Here is a 20,280-nt window from a genome sequence, read left to right as displayed (position 1 = left end):
TTCTTTAAAACTGATTGCTTGATTCAAGCCAGTCCTACAAGTTTATATTAAATACAATATTACACAGATTTACAGTTTACATACTTTATTTATTATTTCACTCAAAAATAGGTTTAATTATCATGGTATTAAACATAATATTACACAGGGATGTCCTTTTTCCCCAAAGCTTATTGTTGTTCACTTCAAAACCAGTTCAAAGCCTTTCTGTTTGTGTGGCTGAGTGACCACTCAGTTCTTCTGTAGTGCCCTGTGATCCGGTAGATGTACAATGATTGTGTAGACAAGGGTGAACTCGCTGGGCATTCTAAGATAGTGTATTCAGTCCAGTCAGTAGTGCCATTCTCCCATGGCTCATTGGCTCAGTTGGCAGCATTGGGTGGCCCCTCAGGTATGAGAGACATGAAGAACGTGACAATAAAAGACCAAGTCGTAGAGAGAAAGCCAGCATGGGGAATACCATTGGGATCCTCCAGTCCTTCCTCTCCACTGTCCCCATCATCGTCCCCCAAGCCTTCATCCATCATCCGCTCCTGTGTAGGCCAAACATGGCAACACGTAAATTAGTCATCACACAGATAAACTGGAATACTGGACAAATGTATTCCTCTAACATTTCCAACAAACTCTTTCCATCAAAGACATATTTGCTACACGTATCAATGCAATTGTAATCATTCACCACAGCAATACCATATTATGTTACCAGACACGCATTACATAAATAATTAATCACTGCTATTACAAATTAAATTACTGTATAATTCAAGGAGTTATCTGTCCTGACATTCAGAAGCACTTTAACCTTTAGTTTATGGTCAGAGGTTAAAGATGACCTACCATCTCTTGGAGGTCATGATGAAGGTCCGCCTCCATCTCATCCTCTTGGGGCTCATATCCATGGTTCTGAAATTCATTCTCCGGGTTAAAAGGGAACCACCCTGCTTGGTGCCTAACATAAACACAGAGCCATTGATAAAACCTGTGATCCATAATAGGTGACTGTTCACAACACATTTGTTGGGTCAAAGACCCAAGAAGACCCAGATAGAAAGGTATAGGGTTAATATAAAGGATTCAGAACAATCTCATTTTCAATTTACAGTCTAGCCTGATCCCAGAGCTGTATAGCTAATGCTATGGATATTGGCAAGACAGCACATACAGATCTGGGTCCAGTCTAGTATGTGACTGTTAGCAAGGACACATAGTATTAAGTTGAGAGGGTGCAGGGGAATACTCACAGATATAGCAACAACATGGCGCCCATCACCATGACAAAGTGGCTAAAGGAGGAGTAGAAGTAGATTATGCTGAGCAAGATGGCGATGCGTGACCCCGTGTACACCCAGTCCAGCCAATCACGGTTCAGCTCTTCTTCGTTCAGATGCGCCTCCCCTCCCTGGGCGTTCATCTGGATGTCAGGCTCGCCACGGCGCTCCTCCAGGGGAAGTGGGTTCAGAGGATCGGATTGACCGGGCTGGGTCGAGAGCAGGTCAGGCCTAAAGTGGTGAGATGAGGCAGCCAACATCTGACTGAAGGGCGAGAGAGACAAAGAAAAGAGAGAGAAATTAATATAAAGAGAAACTAATCAGCGACAGATTTCATGTGAATATTCAAAAATCTGCATAAAAACAAATGCACATTTTCCCACCAGAGATGTTTCCATCAAATGGACTTGTTGCAGATAAAAGGTTGTGCATGATGACAGTGCGAATAAACATTTATTTTGCGGTTGAATTCCCATGTACCTGTCACGTTCCTGACCGGTTTTCTGTTATTTTGTATGTATTTGACGGTCAGGGCGTGAGTTTGGGTGGGTAGTCTATGTTATGTGTTTCTATGTTGGTAATAGGGTGACCTGATATGGCTCTCAATTAGAGGCAGGTGGTTTTCATTTCCTCTGATTGAGAGCCATATTAAGGTAGGTGTTTTCACACTGTTTGTTTGTGGGTGGTTGTCTCCTGTGTCAGTGTCTGTGTATGTTACGCCACACGGGACTGTTTCGGTTTCGGTTTTGTTTGTTTGTTCGTTTTATGTAGTCAGTTTTCCTGTTCATGTGTTCTTCGTGTTTCATATAAGTTCGTCGTCCAGGTCTGTCTACGTCGTTTATTGTTTTTGTAATTATTCAAGTGTTCGTCGTGTTTTCTGTTTTGTTTATTAAAAAATCATGTCTTATCACAACGCTGCATTTTGGTCTAATCCTTGCTACTCCTCTTCGGATGAGGAGAAGGAGGAAGCCCGTTACAGAACCACCCACCAAACCCGGATCAAGCAGCGGGACCACCAACAGTGGTCCACGAAAAAGGATTGCAGGATTTCTGGAGTTGGGAGGAAATCATAGAAGGAAAAGGACCATGGGCTAAGGTGGGAGTGAATCGCCGCTTTGAGGAGTAGAAGGAGGCAGCCACAGCCCAGGAGCGGAGATATGAAGGTACGCGGCTAGCACGGAAGCCCGTGAAGAAACCCCAAAAATGTCTTTGGGGGGGGGGGGGGGGGGCTAAGAGGTAGTGGGCCAAGAGGTAGTGGGCCGAGGGCAGGTAGGAGACCTGCGCCCACTTCCCAGGCTAACCGTGGAGAGCGGGAGTACGGGCAGACACCGTGTTACGCAGTAGAGCGCACGGTGTCTCCTGTACGTGTTCATAGCCCGGTGCGGGTTATTCCACCTCCCCGCACTGGTAGGGCTAGATTGGGCATTGAGCCAAGTGCCATGAAGCCGGCTCTACATATATGGCCTCCAGTACGTCTCCTTGGGCCGGCTTACATGGCACCAGCCTTACGCATGGTGTCCCCGGTTCGCCTACATAGCCCGGTGCCGGTTATTCCACCTCCCCGCACTGGGCGGGCGACGGGGAGCATTCAGCCAGGTAAGGTTGGGCAGGCTCAATGCTCAAGGGAGCCAGTACGCCTGCGCGGTCCGGTATTTCCGGCGCCACCTCCCCGCCCCAGCCCAGTACCACCAGTGCCTACACCGGTGCCTCCAGTTTCGGCACCACGCACCAGGCCTACAGTGCGCCTCATCCGGCCAGAGCCATCCGTCTGCCCAGTGCCATCTGAGCCATCCGTCTCCCCAGCGCCATCTGAGCCATCCGTCTCGCCAGCGCCATCTGAGCCATCCGTCTGCCCAGTGCCGTCTGAGCCATCCATCTGTCCCGAGCCGTCAGAGCCCGTCTGTCCCGAGCCGCCAACCAGACAGGATCTGCCAGAGCCGCCAACCAGACAGGATCTGCCAGAGCCGCCAACCAGACAGGATCTGCCAGAGCCGCCAACCAGACAGGATCTGCCAGAGCCGCCAACCAGACAGGATCTGCCAGAGCCGTCAGCGAGCCTTGAGCGTCCAGAGCCATCAGCGAGCCATGAGCGTCCAGAGCCGTCAGCGAGCCATGACCAGCCAGAGCCGTCAGCCAGCCATGACCAGCCAGAGCCCTCAGCCAGCCATGACCAGCCAGAGCCCTCAGCCAGCCATGACCAGCCAGAGCCGTCAGCCAGCCATGACCAGCCAGAGCCGTCAGCCAGCCATGACCAGCCAGAGCCGTCAGCCAGCCATGACCAGCCAGAGCCAGCCAGCCAGGATCCGCCAGAGCCGTCCAGCCAGGATCCGCCAGAGCCAGCCATCCAGAACTGCCCCTCAGTCCAGAGCTGTCTCTCTGTCCGGAGCTGCCCTTCAGTCCGGAGTTGCCCTCTCTATCCTGACCTACCTCTCTATCCTGACCTACCTCTCTATCCTGACCTACCTCTCTATCCTGACCTACCTCTCTATCCTGACCTACCTCTCTGTCCTGAGCTACCTTATCCCGGTGCTGCCCCATATATCGACGGTACCCTTTCAATTAAGTGGGTGGAATAGGAGGGTGGTCATTCAGAGGGGAATACGGAGCTGGGATTGACTATGGTGGGGTGGGGACCTCGCCCAGAGCCTGAGCCACCACCGTGGTCAGACGCCCACCCAGACCCTCCCCTAGACTTTTGGTGGTGCGTTCGGAGTACGCACCTTGAGGGGGGGGGTTATGTCACGTTCCTGACCGGTTTTCTGTTATTTTGTATGTGTTTGACGGTCAGGGCGTGAGTTTGGGTGGGTTCTATGTTGGTAATAGGGTGACCTGATATGGCTCTGAATTAGAGGCAGGTGGTTTTCATTTCCTCTGATTGAGAGCCATATTAAGGTAGGTGTTTTCACACTGTTTGTTTGTGGGTGGTTGTCTCCTGTGTCAGTGTCTGTGTATGTTACGCCACACGGGACTGTTTCGGTTTCGGTTTTGTTTGTTCGTTCGTTTTATGTAGTCAGTTTTCCTGTTCATGCGTTCTTCGTGTTTCATGTAAGTTCGTCGTCCAGGTCTGTCTACGTCGTTTATTGTTTTTGTAATTATTCAAGTGTTCGTCGTGTTTTGTTTATTAAAAAAATCATGTCTTATCACAACGCTGCATTTTGGTCTAATCCTTGCTACTCCTCTTCGGATGAGGAGAAGGAGGAAGCCTGTTACAGTACCGAATAAAAAATAAATGGGTTTCCATCGCTCGGTAGCCTAATAAACTGCATGGTTTCCCAAGACGTTGTCACGACCGTCGTATGAATAGTTGGACCAAGGCGCAGCGTGAGTAGGAGTTCCACATTTTAATGATAGTGAAACTTCTAAAACAACAAAGAATATAACGATCGTGAAGTACGTAGCGCACATAGGCACTCATACAAAACAATATCCCACATCGCAGGTGGGAAAAAAGACACACTACGTATATTTCCATCGCCAATTCTCACATAATTATTTTAAAGACACAAAAAGATCCCGCCATGCTGAAAAAACACATTTTCTGTCGACAATTAGGAAATTGTAGTGACATTTCCTGTTTCCATCAGCCCGGTCTTGACTTTTTTCACGCGTCAGTTAATTCATACTGAAAGTCAGGTAATTGTGATTGAATCTCAATGATTGCATATCTCAGCAAGGGTAATTGAGCATATTGTCCAACAGTTGTTGTGAGACAGCAGACTTACTAGTGCATGTAGTAACGCCGGGCGTACACCTGCTGCCACCACAGCAGCGTCATGGGATTGTACTGTATGCCAAGGTAGGCTGGCATGTTGTTGGTAGGGCCTTGCTGTGGAGAGAACTGGTTCCACATGTAGCTGCAATAGAAGTACACAGCTACAGGGTAAACAGTTCGGCATTACCTGTAGAACAATTAACACATACAAACACAAATCTATTAGGAAGTGAGAGCTCTCAACAGTAATACACCTCTTGGACAATCATTACATGTGGCCAGAACTAACAGTGTTATAATTGAGAGGTTGGTGTATAAGGGCTTACGCTTGCATTAAGGCAGGGTGTGCTGCATGGTTAGGGACGGGGCCTGTGCGATGTCTCAGCCCGTCAGAGCTCTCTCCAGTGGAGGTTGATTGGCCATCTTGGCTATGGGAGGAGAGACTGGGGCTCTGACCCGTCTGACAAAACCAATCAAGAAGTTGATTATTTTACTTCTCTAACTCCACCTAACAGACTTTTCATTCCTCAGGAGCTGCGTGGATTACAACAGAGAGTAGGCCTAGGTTAGCCTGGTCCCAGATCTGTTTGTGCTCTTGCCAACTCCATAGCTCATTGTCAAGCCATTTTTGGCATGACAATGAGTGACAAGGAGTTGGCATGATAGCACAAATAGACTACAGCTAGTCCTAGGTGTGCTGGGATGATGAAATGAGTGGCAATGAACCGAGCAGTAGGATAGGTGTTGCATGCATAAGGGTAACTCACCGTGAAGCCAGTAGAGGGGACTCCAGGGGCCTTGTTGCTGTGGAGCTTGGGGGACCCGGGAGGTGTGCGAGATGCACACACCAGGTGGACCATGTGATACTCATCCTTCTGTAAGAGTCATCCGTGGCCATTAGCAAGGACAGCCACACTATTGCGTTGACAAAGTACAATCATCAGAGGAATCAGCTTGACTTTAAGAATGAGATCTAGGATCAATGCATACTTTGCTGGAATCTCTGATCAGAATACCTATGTCAAGGTGAAAGATAAATGAATGCAGCAGACAGACCTTTCTGAGCACATCTTTCAGTATTAAGTGATCCAAGAGGAGCTTCCCAGAATACACCAGCCTCTGGTCTTTGAAGCTCTACAATACAAATCAGACAGTTGAGAACATAGTAAGCATTTCACTGTAAGGTCTACTCCTGTTGTATTCGGAGCACGTGAGAAATAAACTTGGATTTGATAGACCAGATGATTTATTATCTGACCCTGCTGGTCATGTATGACAGTCTTGAAAAACGATCTGGCTTTAATGGCCACATCTACTCTTAAATCTCTAGTCAGAAGAGCAACCAGAAGAGGACTGGCCACCCATCGGCTCCTGGTTCCTCTATAGGTTTCTTCCTAGGTTCCTGTCTTGTATCAAGTTTTTCTTAGCCACTGTGCTTCGGTCTCTACATTGCTTGCTCTTTGGGGTTTTAGGCTGGGCATCTGTAAAGCACCTCGTGACAACTTCTGTTGTAAAAAGGGCTTTATAAAATATATTTGATTGATTGATTTGATAACCCCTGAAAACAGGGGTTTTCCTTTCGCTTTCCTTCACTTTGGGTCCAGAGAAGATTCCCTTTCACTTTCTTATATTTCATAAGAACATATAAGTAGTAGTGATTGAAATAACCAGAATAGCTGGTATGTGTACATTTATTTTGCAGTACACGGAACGTTAGCGATGTGGTCAGCATGTAAGTCTATAGCTTACACTCAGCTTACACTCAGCTCCCAGACTGTGACGGAAGAGACTTGGAAGGATGGCAACGCGAGACTTACATGCTGACCACACCGCTAACGTTCCGTGTACTGCAAAATAAATGTACACATACATGTTACTCAATAATTTCATCCAAACAGCTTGCACGGCTGCATAGCCAGGCACTAAAATAGAACTTGGTTCTATTTTTGACACTTGATGCACTGCAAGTCCCACCTCTCCCATGGTTTTTAGGAGCATATACCTACGTGGGTGATTGAAAGATGAACTGAGGTGCACACTCCAGTCCAGTTGGTGGTGGTAATGCACTTTAAAGTTGGTTGCCAACCGCCATATAAAGTCCACAGAAGAAGAAGACTGAAGGAGGAGTGACTACTAGAAACCAACTAGGTTTCCCCTTTAATATGTGGATTAAATGTCGGAGTAGAGAACACATGATTTTGTGTGACCCATAATGGGTCAAAATTCTACAAAGAAGAAGAGGACCTTTTTCCTTTCAGGTAAAATAACAACCCAATGTTTATATCTCAGGTCAAATTAGCTAGCAACAGCGCTCAAGGTCTCTGCTAGGTAAAGCCCCGCCTTATCTCAGCTCACTGGTCACCATAGCAGCACCCACCCGTAGCATGCGCTCCAGCAGGTATATCTCACTGGTCACCCCCAAAGCCAATTCTTCCTTTGGCCGCCTCTCCTTCCAGTTCTCTGCTGCCAATAACTGGAACGAACTGCAAAAATCTCTGAAGCTAGAGACTCTTACCTCCCTCACTAGCTTTAAGCACCAGCTGTCAGAGCAGCTCATAGATCACTGCACCTGTACATAGCTCATCTGTAAATAGCCCATCCAATCTACCTCATCCCCATACTGTATTTATTTATCTTGCTCCTTTGCACCCCAGTATCTCAACTTGCACATTCATCTTCTGCACATATTACCATTCCAGTGTTTAATTGCTATATTGTAATTACTTTGCCACCATGGCCTATTTATTGCCTTACCTCCCTTATTCTACCTCATTTGCACATGCTGTATATATATATTTCTACTGTATTATTGATTGTGTGTTTGTTTATTCTATGTGTAACTCTGTGTTGTTGTATGTGTCAAACTGCTTTGCTTTATCTTGGCCAGGTCGCAGTTGCAAATGAGAACTTGTTCTCAACTAGCCTGCCTGGTTAAATAAAGGTGAAATAATAAAATTAAAATAAAAAACATGCCTACCACTTTAAAGATGCAAAATATTTTTGGGGAGAAACAAACAGAAAACTTGAGCGTGCATAAATATCCCTCCCAAAAAAGTAAATACTTTGTAGAGCCACCTTTTGCAGCCATTACAGCTGCAAGTCTCTTGGGGTATATCTCTATAAGCTTGGCACATCTAGCTACTGGGATTTTTGCCCATTCTTCAAGGCAAAACTGCTCCAGCTCCTTCAAGTTGGATGAGTTCCGCTGGTGTACAGCAATCTTTAAGTCATACCACAGATTCTCAATTGGATTGAGGTCTGGGCTTTGACTAGGCCATTCCAAGACATTTACATGTTTCCCCTTAAACCACTCGAGGGTTGATTTAGCAGTATGCTTAGGGTCATTGTCCTGCTGGAAGGTGAACCTCCGTCCCAGTCTCAAATCTCTGGAAGACTGAAACAGGTTTCCCTCAAGAATTTCCTTGTATTTAGCACCATCCATCATTCCTTCAATTCTGACCAGATTCCCAGTTCATTCCTATGAAAAACATCCCCACACCATGATGCTGCCACCACCATGCTTCACCTTGGTGATGGTGTTCTCTGCGTGATGAGATGTGTTGCGTTTGCGCCAGACATAGCGTTTATTTTTATGGCCAAAAAGCTCAATTTTAGTCTCATCTGACAATATATATATACCTTCTTTCATATGTTTGGGGAGTCTCCCACATGCCTTTTGGCGAACACCAAACGTGTTTGCTTATTTTTTTCTTTCAGCAATGGCTTTTTTCTGGTCACTCTTCCGTAAAGCTCAGCTCTGTGGAGTGTACAGCTTAAAGTGGTCCTATGGACAGATACTCCAATCTCCGCTGTGGAGCTTTGCAGCTCCTTCAGGGTTATCTTTGGTCTCTTTGTTGCCTCTCTGATTAATTCCCTCCTTGCCTGGTCCGTGAGTTTTGTTGTGGTGCCAGGCAGGTTTGTTGTGGTGCCATATTCTTTCCATTTTTTAATAACGGATTTAATGGTGCTCCGTGGGATGTTCAAAGTTTGGGATATTTTTTTATAACCCAACCCTGATCTGTACTTCTCCACAACTTGGTCCCTGACTTGTTTGGAGAGCTCCTTGGTCTTCATGGTGCCGCTTGCTTGGTGGTGCCCCTTGCTTAGTGGTGTTGCAGACTCTGGGGCCTTTCAGAACAGGTGTGTATATATACTGAGATCATGTGACACTTAGATTGCACACAGATGGACTTTAATTAACTAATTATGTGACTTCTGAAGGTAATTGCTAGTAGTTGCACCAGATCTTATTTAGGGGCTTCATAGTAAATGGGGTGAATACATATGCATGCACCAATTTTCAGTGTTTTATTTTTTGGACTTCACCAATGTGGACTATTTTTTGTATGTCCATTCCATGAAATCCAAATAAAAAAACTATTTAAATTACATGTTGTAATGCAACAAAATAGGGAAAACTCCAGGGGGATGAATACTTTTGCAAGGCAATGTATGTGACTCGTTAAGCACATTTTTACTCCTGAACTTATTTGCCATAACAAAGAGGTTGAATACTTATTGACTCAAGACATTTCAGCTTTTAATTAGTAACATTTTTGCTCAACATAATTCCACTTTGACATTATGGGGTATTGTGTGTAGGCCAGTGACAAATCTCAATGTAATCCATTTTAAATTCAGGCTGTAACACAAAATGTGGAAAAAGAACAGGTTTGAATACTGAAGGCCCTGTGCAGTTTAGTTAATCGGATTGACAGGATTTAAGAAACCAAAGATTAGGCTAGACGTATTAGGGCAATGACAGCATCAGTGGTAGCGAGACATTTTTGAGTTTACATTGACATTCTTGTGATGTCAGTGCTACAGTAAAGCTGAAATCTACACCAAAATCGTATCTTTTCAACAGACTGTTTTTGTTAAGAAGGCTCCGTCACCTGGTTAATACTATTATGGTAAACAGTAGAGATCGATGACACAAACCAGAGAAGTTGGAGAACACACAACAGACAGATTACTAGACAAGAGTGCTGTTAAGTGCTCAGTGTTTACAATGATTACTGAGCAGGAACCGTAATTAAATCAGATTATAGGGGAGAACAAAGAAATCGCAGGGTCCTTATTCCAGCCTGACGTCAAATCTACACACTTCCAAGCCAAGAATATTTTCAAATATATGCTTAGCACAACCTTTTATTCATTGCTTTCTCCTCTTCCCGCCTCTCTTTTTCCCGTAGAGTAGTTTGCTACGGTGTGTTTTGACATTCTTTCAGATGCGGTGATGGGTTATAAAGTCTCATTCCCACAGGCAATAGGTTTTCACAGCACTGACATTAGGCTATGTATTTCAGTAATATGACATGACATAAATTCAAAAGTGTTGACCTACATATAAGCAGATGTATTTCCAGGTTAGGAAATCATCACTGTGTAGCAAAAAGCAATTACTGGGGTACACAGGATGTTGATGCCGAAAATGTGTTTGTGATTTCAGTTAAAACTAAATGAAGCTAGTTAGATTGCAGAACACTGCAGTCTTGTTTGTTTTCTTCTCCAGACAAATAAATGAGGTCAATAAACACATAACTGTTTATAAACCTCCTATAGTACTAAGTGAATCATTCACATCAAAGAAAACATTGAGCTAGGATCGGGTCCTCTGTTTTCTTTCTCCAACAAAAGCTAGGTCGATCCGCCCACTTACTAAGAGGATTAAACCCACTAATTGAAAACCCCTCATTCACTTAAACAAAGGCTTCAATTCTAATTAGTCTTGGACTACTAGGGTATGTAACGTACATATAGCCTACTTCTGCATCAGGGACGTCAGTATCATTTTGACATTTGTGCTACTTATAGTCTGCCTATATAATATATCGGGGATGGGGACACATTCTCAGATGGCTGTAACCTCCAAACTTCAAAAGCCAATCAATCTATAATGCAATATATTTCTAACTGAATGTCCAAACCCCATCTGAATCAATGATTTATATATACACTAGCTGTTATGAAGCCACCGTGCCTCCATCTTGGCACTCCCCCAACATCGGAAAAAATATTTTGGAAGCTATAAAAATGCAATTATTGTCTACATTAGTTTCTGACACGTTTATTTTGTTACAGACACTTTGAAGCATACTTTTAAATTATTATGTGAGCTAAACATAAAAATATATATTTTTTTGAATGTACTAATGTTACTGTCCCCACTACAATTATTATTAATTTATTTTTGAAATACATGTAATTTTGGCCTTGAAACATTTCATTGAAACATGAGGACTGCTTCTTCTGTGGAGTGTCAATACGGCCGACCGGTGGCTTCGAAGCCTCTCATTGGCCAATTCATAGCATCAGCAATCCAGGGTTTATAGACAGTGCATTCGGAAAGTATTCATACCACTTGACTTTTTCCACATTTTGTTACGTTACAGCCTTGTTCTAAAATGTATTAAATTACTTTTCCTCATCAATCTACACACAATACCCCATAATGACAAAACGAAAACAGGTTCGAAATTTTTGCAAACGTATATATATTTTTTTAAATACCTTATTTACATAAGTATTCAGACCAATTGCTATGAGACTCGAAATTGAGCTCAGGTGCATCCTGTTTCCATTGATCATCCTTGAGATGTTTCTACAAACTGATTGGAGTCCACCTGTGGTAAATTCAATTGATTGGACATGATTTGGAAAAGGCGCACACCTGTCTATATAAGATCCCACAGTTGACAGTGCATGTCAGAGCAAAAACCAAGCCATGAGGTCGAAAGAATTGTCTCTGAGCTCTACGGACAGGATCGTGTTGATGCACAGATGCACAAGGGTACCAAAAAATGTCTGCAGCATTGAAGGTCCCCAAGAACACAGTGGCCTCCATCATTCTTAAATGGAAGATGTTTGGAACCACCAAGACTCTTCCTAGAGCTGGCCGCCCTGCCAAACTGAGCAATCGGGGGAGAAGGGCCTTGGTCTGGGAGGTGACCAAGAACCTGAATGTCACTCTGACAGAGTTCCTCTGTGGAGATGGGAGAATCTTCCAGAAGGACCACCATCTCTGCAGCACTACACCAATCAGGCCTTTATGGTAGAGTGGCCAGGCGGAAGGCACTCCTCAGTAAAAGGCACATAACAGCCCGCCTGGAGTTTGCCAAAAGGCACCTAAAGGACTCAAACCATGAGAAACAAGATTCTCTGGTCTGATTAAACCAAGATTGAACTCTTTGGCCTGAATGCCAAGTGTCACATCTGGAGGAACCTGTTTTTGCATTGTCATTATGTGTAGATTGATGAGTGCTGCAGAGATGAAAAAAAACGATTTAATCTATTTTAGAATAAGGCTGTAACGTAACAAAATGTGGGGAAAAGTCAAGGGGTCTGAATACTTTCCGAAAGCACTGTACATCATTGATCTGAACAGACCTCAAGGGAAATGAATACGGAGAGCAATCTCACTGTACGTAAGCCAGAGCCTACTCACCGGTTTACTGGGATACACATGTGAGATATGGGTTTTTAGTTTCTCCACTGTCCAGTTCAGGAAGCAGTTGATTGTCTGGTCATCATACTTCTGGTTGGGTGCCTTGATGACAATGATAACAGGACTTTCGGCAACACCCTGGTCCATGTTTTAAACCATCAATTAGTGTCCTCTTGGAGTCTTATGGTGCCTTGCACATAGCCCAGATATGTTGGGCTGGAACAACAGAATGGTCTCTTCCAATGCGGAGGACTACTAAATATGATCAATCTCCAGCTGCAAGATGTAACGTTAGCTAATACTAGGGCACAACATCGAAACCTGGGAAAAAAAGATGAAAGCCACATTGTTTGGACAAGTTTACCCTGTTGTGCAAGTGAAGTAAAATGGACTTACACAGACTAAATACCAAGCTAGTTGGCTATCTATGGTTTGTCAGAACAGAAAGTGACAGGTATAAAAAGGATCCCCTCTCTGATAACGCCTAACGTTACTTACTTAGGTAGCTAACTCTGGCTAATGAGAACTTCACAGATGTACCTTCTTTTTTTTTTTTTTAGTTATGACATTGACTAAGTACTAACTACTGTACTGTATGCTTGTCAATCAGGTAAGCTGAGCGTTAGCACATACAGCTAGCTAGCAACCAGCCTATGGTACCAGCAGAAGTTTCAGCGCTAACGCTGGCTAGCTAACAACAGTTATCTTAGGTTATCCTAACTGTTGGTAACGCAGATGACGATGATCAGTCCCTCGCAATATCAGGCCGATAAAATATATATACCCACCTTAGCTTCCAGCGACTGAACTTTAACTTGATCACCTTTAATTAAAGATCAGTTACAATTCCTTAAATATAATCTGAATATCCGGCGTGTTGTTATTGTTGTTGTTGCTGGCCTGCTAGCTAGCTGCTAGCTAAAGGAAAGTGGAAATATGTTATCGTGTCTGAAACAGCTGTTCGGCCCACATCCGGAATTCGTATAATCGAATTGCGTGAAACGAGTTTGAAAAACGGTAGTAACATTTCGTTATATGCTTGTTATATGCTCGCTGTATTACATTTATACTAAACAAACATATTATATAATTTATAATATTTTACTGAGTTACAGTTCATATAAGGAAGTCAGTCAGTTGAAATAAATAAATTAGGCCTAATCTAGGGGTGCCACTTTGGTTTTAGAAGTGGGGGGTTCATAACCTGGAGGGGTGTCTGGTGGTCCTCCCTGAGAATGTTTTGTGCATCTAAAACGTATTTCCTGCATTTTCACACAATCCTATATGCTGTCTCTATTTAGAACAAAAAGTAATCAAAAATGCCCACTGTCATCAAGCTAAGTAAGAGATCATCATTAAATATGTTTAAGTGGTTTATAAGACTGACCTAGATCAAAGGTAATGAAATAATAAATATTGTGTTACCTTTACTAATAGCCTAACAAATGAACAACTCTTGAAAAAATACAGACTTTTGATTTTCTTTAAGACATCCTCTATATCAAATTTCAGCCAGACCGACCAGCCAGCCTGAGCCGCCTGCACACCTGACCCCCTCTAATCAATAACTCAACACTCTCCCAACACAAGTTCCTCCCTAGTTCCCACATAGATTTTTTTAGTTCCCAAGATTTAAAAAAAATATTATAAAAAAACACATACACCTCAATTATACATTAACACACAGAAACAGCAAATCCTCCATATAATTAATCTCATAGGCCTAATATTACTGTAGAGCTCGTTTTACTTGCACACAATATAGTAGGGTTGCCCCGTCCTGTCCCTAGGGGTCCACCACCTTGCAGCACCCCAACCCAACACACCCCACTCAGCTTTAGGATCTTAGTGAACATTCATTATTGATTTCGGGTGTGTTAGGCCGAGGCCAGAGTGAAAACCCACAGGATGGCAGATGCCCATTCTGGCATAGAACATACTCTATGCCAGAATTCAGCTACCCTTAACAAGACCATTAAATATGCAAATCAAATGTTATTGGTCACATACACATGGTTAGCAGATGTTAATGCGAGTGCCACGTTTTCATTTTGTCTGTACTGTGAGTCGGGTGCAGGATACTTGGCCCAGTTGTCCTGCAAGACTTCTGATTGGTCAATACCAGGCTAGGGTGGGGCATCCCGTTCCTTTATTCGGTGGAGAAAAGCTGAGGAGAGGGGAGACTGAACATCTGAACATCTACCTCCCAGCATAACATCTTGATTTGTCCTTCTCAAATAAACCAGCCCCCCCCCCCCCCCCCCCCCCTGATTTGCTTTGGAGTTTGTGTTATTGAAGAATAACATCAATTGCTAACACTTGGTGCCATGTTCCAGATTAATTGGTCTGAACAACAACAAGAAAAACGTATTAACTGTGTGTGGGGAGTCAACTCTTAATCTCCTGATTGATGGCAGAATTGCTGGGTGAGTCTAGATCAATATCATTTTAAAAGAACCAAATCAGGTTAGAATAGTGCATGCAATGATTCATGTATCTTTGATGTATAAGTGTTCAAGTACTTTGTTTTATTACAGAGTTTAGTCCTTTGTTACTCTATGAAAAGGTTTGAGTCCTTACTCTATGAAAAGGTTGGAGTCCTTACTCTATGAAAAGGTTTGAGGCCTTACTATATGAAAAGGTTTGAGTCCTTACTCTATGAAAAGGTTTGAGTCCTTACTCTATTAAAATGTTGGAGTCCTTACTCTATGAAAAGGTTGGAGTCCTTACACTATGAAAAGGTTGGAGTCCTTACACTATGAAAAGGTTGGAGTCCTTACTCTATGAAAAGGTTGGAGTCCTTACTCTAAAAAAAGGTTGGAGTCCTTACACTATGAAAAGGTTGGAGTCCTTACTCTATTAAAAGGTTGGAGTCCTTACTCTATGAAAAGGTTGGAGTCCTTACTCTATGAAAAGGTTGGAGTCCTTACTCTATTAAAAGGTTGGAGTCCTTACTCTATTAAAAGGTTGGAGTCCTTACTCTATTAAAAGGTTGGAGTCCTTACTCTATGAAAAGGTTGGAGTCCTTACTCTATTAAAAGGTTGGAGTTCTTATTCTATGAAAAGGTTGGAGTCCTTACTCTATGAAAAGGTTTGAGTCCTTACTCTATGAAAAGGTTTGAGTCCTTACTCTATGAAAAGGTTGGAGTCCTTACTCTATGAAAAGGTTGGAGTCCTTACTCTATGAAAAGGTTGGAGTCCTTACTCTATGAAAAGGTTGGAGTCCTTACTCTAAAAAAAGGTTGGAGTCCTTACACTATGAAAAGGTTGGAGTCCTTACTCTATTAAAAGGTTGGAGTCCTTACTCTATGAAAAGGTTGGAGTCCTTACTCTATGAAAAGGTTGGAGTCCTTACTCTATGAAAAGGTTGGAGTCCTTACTCTATGAAAAGGTTGGAGTCCTTACTCTATTAAAAGGTTGGAGTCCTTACTCTATGAAAAGGTTGGAGTCCTTACTCTATGAAAAGGTTGAAGTTCTTACTCTATGAAAAGGTTGGAGTCCTTACTCTATGAAAAGGTTTGAGTCCTTACTCCATGAAAAGGTTTGAGTCCTTACTCTATGAAAAGGTTGGAGTCCTTACTCTATGAAAAGGTTTGAGTCCTTACTCTATGAAAAGGTTGGAGTCCTTACTCTATGAAAAGGTTGGAGTCCTTACACTATGAAAAGGTTGGAGTCCTTACTCTATGAAAAGGTTGGAGTCCTTACACTATGAAAAGGTTGGAGTCCTTACTCTATGAAAAGGTTGGAGTCCTTACTCTAAAAAAAGGTTGGAGTCCTTACTCTATGAAAAGGTTGGAGTCCTTACTCTATGAAAAGGTTGGAGTCCTTACTCTATGAAAAGGTTGGAGTCCTTACTCTATGAAAAGGTTGGAGTCCTTACTCTATGAAAAGGTTGGAGTCCTTACTCTATGAAAAGGTTGGAGTCCTTACTCTATGAAAAGGTTGGAGTCCTTACTCTATTAAAAGGTTGGAGTCCTTACTCTATGAAAAGGTTGGAGTCCTTACTCTATGAAAAGGTTGGAGTCCTTACTCTATGAAAAGGTTGGAGTCCTTACTCTATTAAAAGGTTGGAGTCCTTACTCTATTAAAAGGTTGGAGTCCTTACTCTATTAAAAGGTTGGAGTCCTTACTCTATGAAAAGGTTGGAGTCCTTACTCTATGAAAAGGTTGGAGTCCTTACTCTATTAAAAGGTTGGAGTCCTTACTCTATGAAAAGGTTGGAGTCCTTACTCTATGAAAAGGTTGGAGTCCTTACTCTATGAAAAGGTTGGAGTCCTTACTCTATGAAAAGGTTGGAGTCCTTACTCTATGAAAAGGTTGGAGTCCTTACTCTATTAAAAGGTTGGAGTCCTTACACTATGAAAAGGTTGGAGTCCTTACTCTATGAAAAGGTTGGAGTTCTTACTCTATGAAAAGGTTGGAGTCCTTACTCTATGAAAAGGTTGGAGTCCTTACTCTATGAAAAGGTTGGAGTCCTTACTCTATTAAAAGGTTGGAGTTCTTACTCTATGAAAAGGTTGGAGTCCTTACTCTATTAAAAGGTTGGAGTCCTTACTCTATTAAAAGGTTGGAGTCCTTACTCTATTAAAAGGTTGGAGTCCTTACTCTATTAAAAGGTTGGAGTCCTTACTCTATGAAAAGGTTGGAGTCCTTACTCTATGAAAAGGTTGGAGTCCTTACTCTATGAAAAGGTTGGAGTCCTTACTCTATTAAAAGGTTGGAGTCCTTACTCTATAATAGGTTTGAGGCCTCTGAGGCCTCTTCTTGTTGCATAGAAGTGAGTTGCTAGAAGTAGCAATTTTTACACGTGTGGTTAATGTAAGCCTTCAACAAGCTTTTTGAGTGAACATAAGTTATGGGTAGCCAGGCCCTATAGAAACAATTTGTGTTCTAGAAGAGGTTTGAGTCCTCAAAAAGGGGTTGCCATATCCCTCGACTTTACCTGAAACGATACAAGATCACCGGTGAAGTGCAACCAGTGGAACGGAAGAAGAATTCCTCACTACCGGCAGACTGTCAGAACATAATTTCTAATAGTTATCTATGTGGGACTGTTCCCACTGTGGAAGAGATGGTCACTTTCAAAGGGCTATGTGAATGATTTACCTTGACAATAGGACATTAGAAAATTATTGTCTTGCCGACAAGTGAAAAATGTTTGACATTTTTGTTTCTTGTGAGTTTCCTGCTAATACAGGATGCGGGTGGTGTTTCCATTTCTAACACAGAGATGCGTCAGCAGGATGGGGGGCACTTGGGCGTCAATACGTTTCTAGCTTCTCTCTCTACACAATGCCACAGTAGTAGTTGTGTTTGCACGTATGCTCCATTCACATCAAGGGCAGGATTTTCCATTAAGGGTTATTCCTTTTAACCAGAGTGAAATGTTGGGTACATGGAGAGATGTTAATTGGTATAAGGCGATTATTGGTGCTAATTTGGGTGTGAATGTTGAGTATCAACATGCGAGAGTACCTAGTTCTGCAGTACCTTCCTTCATTTGAGATGACCAATGACACTCATCAGCAACCACTTTACCTAGTTATTACACATGCCCCTGTTGGGTGGGTATGTTTTAATAGGTCACTCTCTGAATTTGTCTCAACTGCACCAGGACGCGTTTGTCAAAGTAGGACAGATTGAGCAGACAACGGATCTATCTGCCTGTGACTGTACTAAGGCTGCGGAATGTCTCATGTCTGTTGAATTGATTCTCAGTAATGGGATTTACTTTATCTCTGGATTCTATGCCTATTCCTGGTTACCAAAGTTGTGGAAAGGGTCGTGTTATTTGGAAGATGTAAGACATTCTGTGAATTCTCCTTTTTCACAACGTCATAAACGTGTGATTTACAGGAACGGAAAGATTCTTTGCGATTGTTTTTCCATTTTATTGTATTTCTAAAATAGCACGGGAGTTATTAATATGGCTAACTCTTTGGAAATCCTAGCGAATAGTACAGTTGAGAGTACTTGCGTTAATTACAGCTGAGATGGTTGCCATTCGGACTGTGGCGATGCAAAATCGTTTGACCCTTGATTATCTTCTGTCCGCACAAGGGGGTACATGTGCTGTTATTGATGCTGAATGCTGTACTTACATTCCTGATAATTCTGAGGAAATAACTGACTAATCCAAAACATCAGGCCTGAGGGTGCTAATTATCATGATTATAATCCAGATGATTTAGGATTAGTCATGTGGTTGTCTTCCACATTCGGTACATGGGGAAGTTTTTCGGTGAGCATGATACTTCCAGTAGTGGGAGTTGTGGTTATTTTTCTCATCCTCATCCAGGTTATCAAGTGTCCTATTGCCCAATGTTTGTCCGACGATTACGGGATAAGGGATATCATAAGATTCATCAATGGTGTCTTTTTGGAGATGGGTGTCAGTGGTGTTCACAAGAATGTGGTAGGGATCATAAGGTTCTTTGTCATCACACCAAGCCTCATGATTGTGGTCAATGTGCCCTTTGTAACTGTCTTCGGTGCTGTAACGAACCATGCTCTCTCAGATGTGGTATCACACTTGTTAATCCCTCTTTTATATAACTTTGTGTGAAATCTATTTCTTATTGCAACGGCAAGTAAAATATGCCCTTTGTGTTTTATAGGAATGCAAGGTGTTTAATGTGAATGATTTTATCCTTACTGCTAATGTCTTTTATTCTGTATACTTTTTCATGTTTTCTATTGTTTTCTAAAAATACATTTTTCACTATATTTATTTTTTAAATGGTCTAGGGGGAGTATAAGAGTATTTTGAAGATAAAAACACTATGCAGAGGACGAGAGAACTAGAGTTAACGATCAATAGGAGTTGGTTTTCAGTTCAATATTTGTTTAGAATCTGTGGGATGTCAGTCCTGAAGGGCAGCATCCCGGAGTCACCTCTTCACTGTTGACTTTGAGACTGGTGTTTTGCGGGTACTATTTAATGAGGCTGCCAGTTGAGGACTTGTGAGGTATCTATTTCTCAAACTAGACACTCTAATGTACTTGTCCTCTTGCTCAGTTGTGCACCGGGGCCTCCCACTCCTCTTTCTATTCTGGTTAGAGCCATTTTGTGCTGTTATGTGAAGGGAGTAGTACACAGCTTTGCATGAGCTCTCCAGTTTCTTGACAATTTCTCACATGGAATGCCCTTAATTTCTCAGAACCAAAATAGACTGACGGGTTTCAGAAGAAGGTTATTTGTTTCTGGCCATTTTGATCCTGTAATCAAACCTACAAATGCTGATGCTCCAGATACTCAACTAGTCTACTAAAGACCAGTTTTATTGTTTTTTTAATCAGGACAACAGTTTACAGCTGTGCTAACATAATTGCAAAGGGGTTTTCTAATGATGAATTAGCCTTTTAAAATTATAAATGTTACGTCCGTTGATGGAATGAGGAGACCAAGGTACAGCATGGTAGGCGAACATCTTACTTTATTTTAAAATGAACACCAAAAACCAACAAAATACAAAACGAACGTAAAGTTCTGCAGGCTATACAGCATCTAACAAAATCAAGATCCCACAACTGAAGGTGGGAAAAAGGCCTGCCTAAGAGTGATCCCCAATCAGAGACAACGATAAACAGCTGCCTCTGATTGGGAACCATTCTACGCCAACAAAGAAATAGAAACATTGATTTGCCCACCCAAGTCACACCCCGACCTAACCAAATAGAGAATAAAAAAGGCTCTCTAAGGTCAGGGCATGACAATAAACTTGGATTAGCTAACACAACGTGCCATTGGAACACAGGAGTGATGGTTGCTGATAATGGGTCTCTGTACGCCTATGTAGATATTCCATTAAAATCTGCCAATAGACTCTTGCCAAGAAGGAGATCAAGAA

The 20,280-nt window shown here is 42.7% G+C and overlaps 1 protein-coding gene across 2 annotated transcripts; it reads right to left on the bottom strand.

Annotated features, from left to right (window-relative positions):
- Positions 1-68: 68 nt before the first annotated feature.
- Positions 69-13,578, bottom strand: LOC129819546 (homocysteine-responsive endoplasmic reticulum-resident ubiquitin-like domain member 2 protein). Of its 2 annotated transcripts, none has more exons than XM_055875896.1 (9): positions 13,219-13,568; positions 12,431-12,751; positions 6,040-6,117; positions 5,751-5,858; positions 5,310-5,443; positions 4,994-5,125; positions 1,245-1,535; positions 841-952; positions 69-533 (listed from the first exon to the last, which is right to left on the bottom strand). In XM_055875896.1, exons 2-9 carry the CDS (start codon positions 12,575-12,577, stop codon positions 363-365), a joined length of 1,173 nt encoding a protein of 390 aa, XP_055731871.1. In that variant the 5' UTR covers positions 12,578-12,751; positions 13,219-13,568; the 3' UTR covers positions 69-362. The 2 variants fall into 2 exon arrangements, with proteins under 2 accessions (XP_055731871.1, XP_055731872.1); XM_055875897.1 differs by having other exon boundaries at positions 441-533; positions 841-906; positions 13,219-13,578.
- Between the last annotated feature and the right edge of the window lie 6,702 nt (positions 13,579-20,280).

Source organism: Salvelinus fontinalis, chromosome 22, assembly GCF_029448725.1.
Source record: "Salvelinus fontinalis isolate EN_2023a chromosome 22, ASM2944872v1, whole genome shotgun sequence".
NCBI classification, from domain to species: domain Eukaryota; kingdom Metazoa; phylum Chordata; class Actinopteri; order Salmoniformes; family Salmonidae; genus Salvelinus; species Salvelinus fontinalis.
This window is presented reverse-complemented; position numbering and strand designations above follow the sequence as displayed.

Coding starts and splice junctions, on each gene's coding strand:
- LOC129819546 (XM_055875896.1), bottom strand. CDS start 12,577: ATGGACCAGGGTGTTGCCGAAAGTCCTGTTATCATTGTCATCAAGGCA. Junction 1,536..4,993: donor CGGCGTTACTACATGCACTA/GTAAGTCTGCTG, acceptor CTCGCCCTTCAG/TCAGATGTTGGCTGCCTCAT. Junction 534..840: donor ATCATGACCTCCAAGAGATG/GTAGGTCATCTT, acceptor TGGCCTACACAG/GAGCGGATGATGGATGAAGG.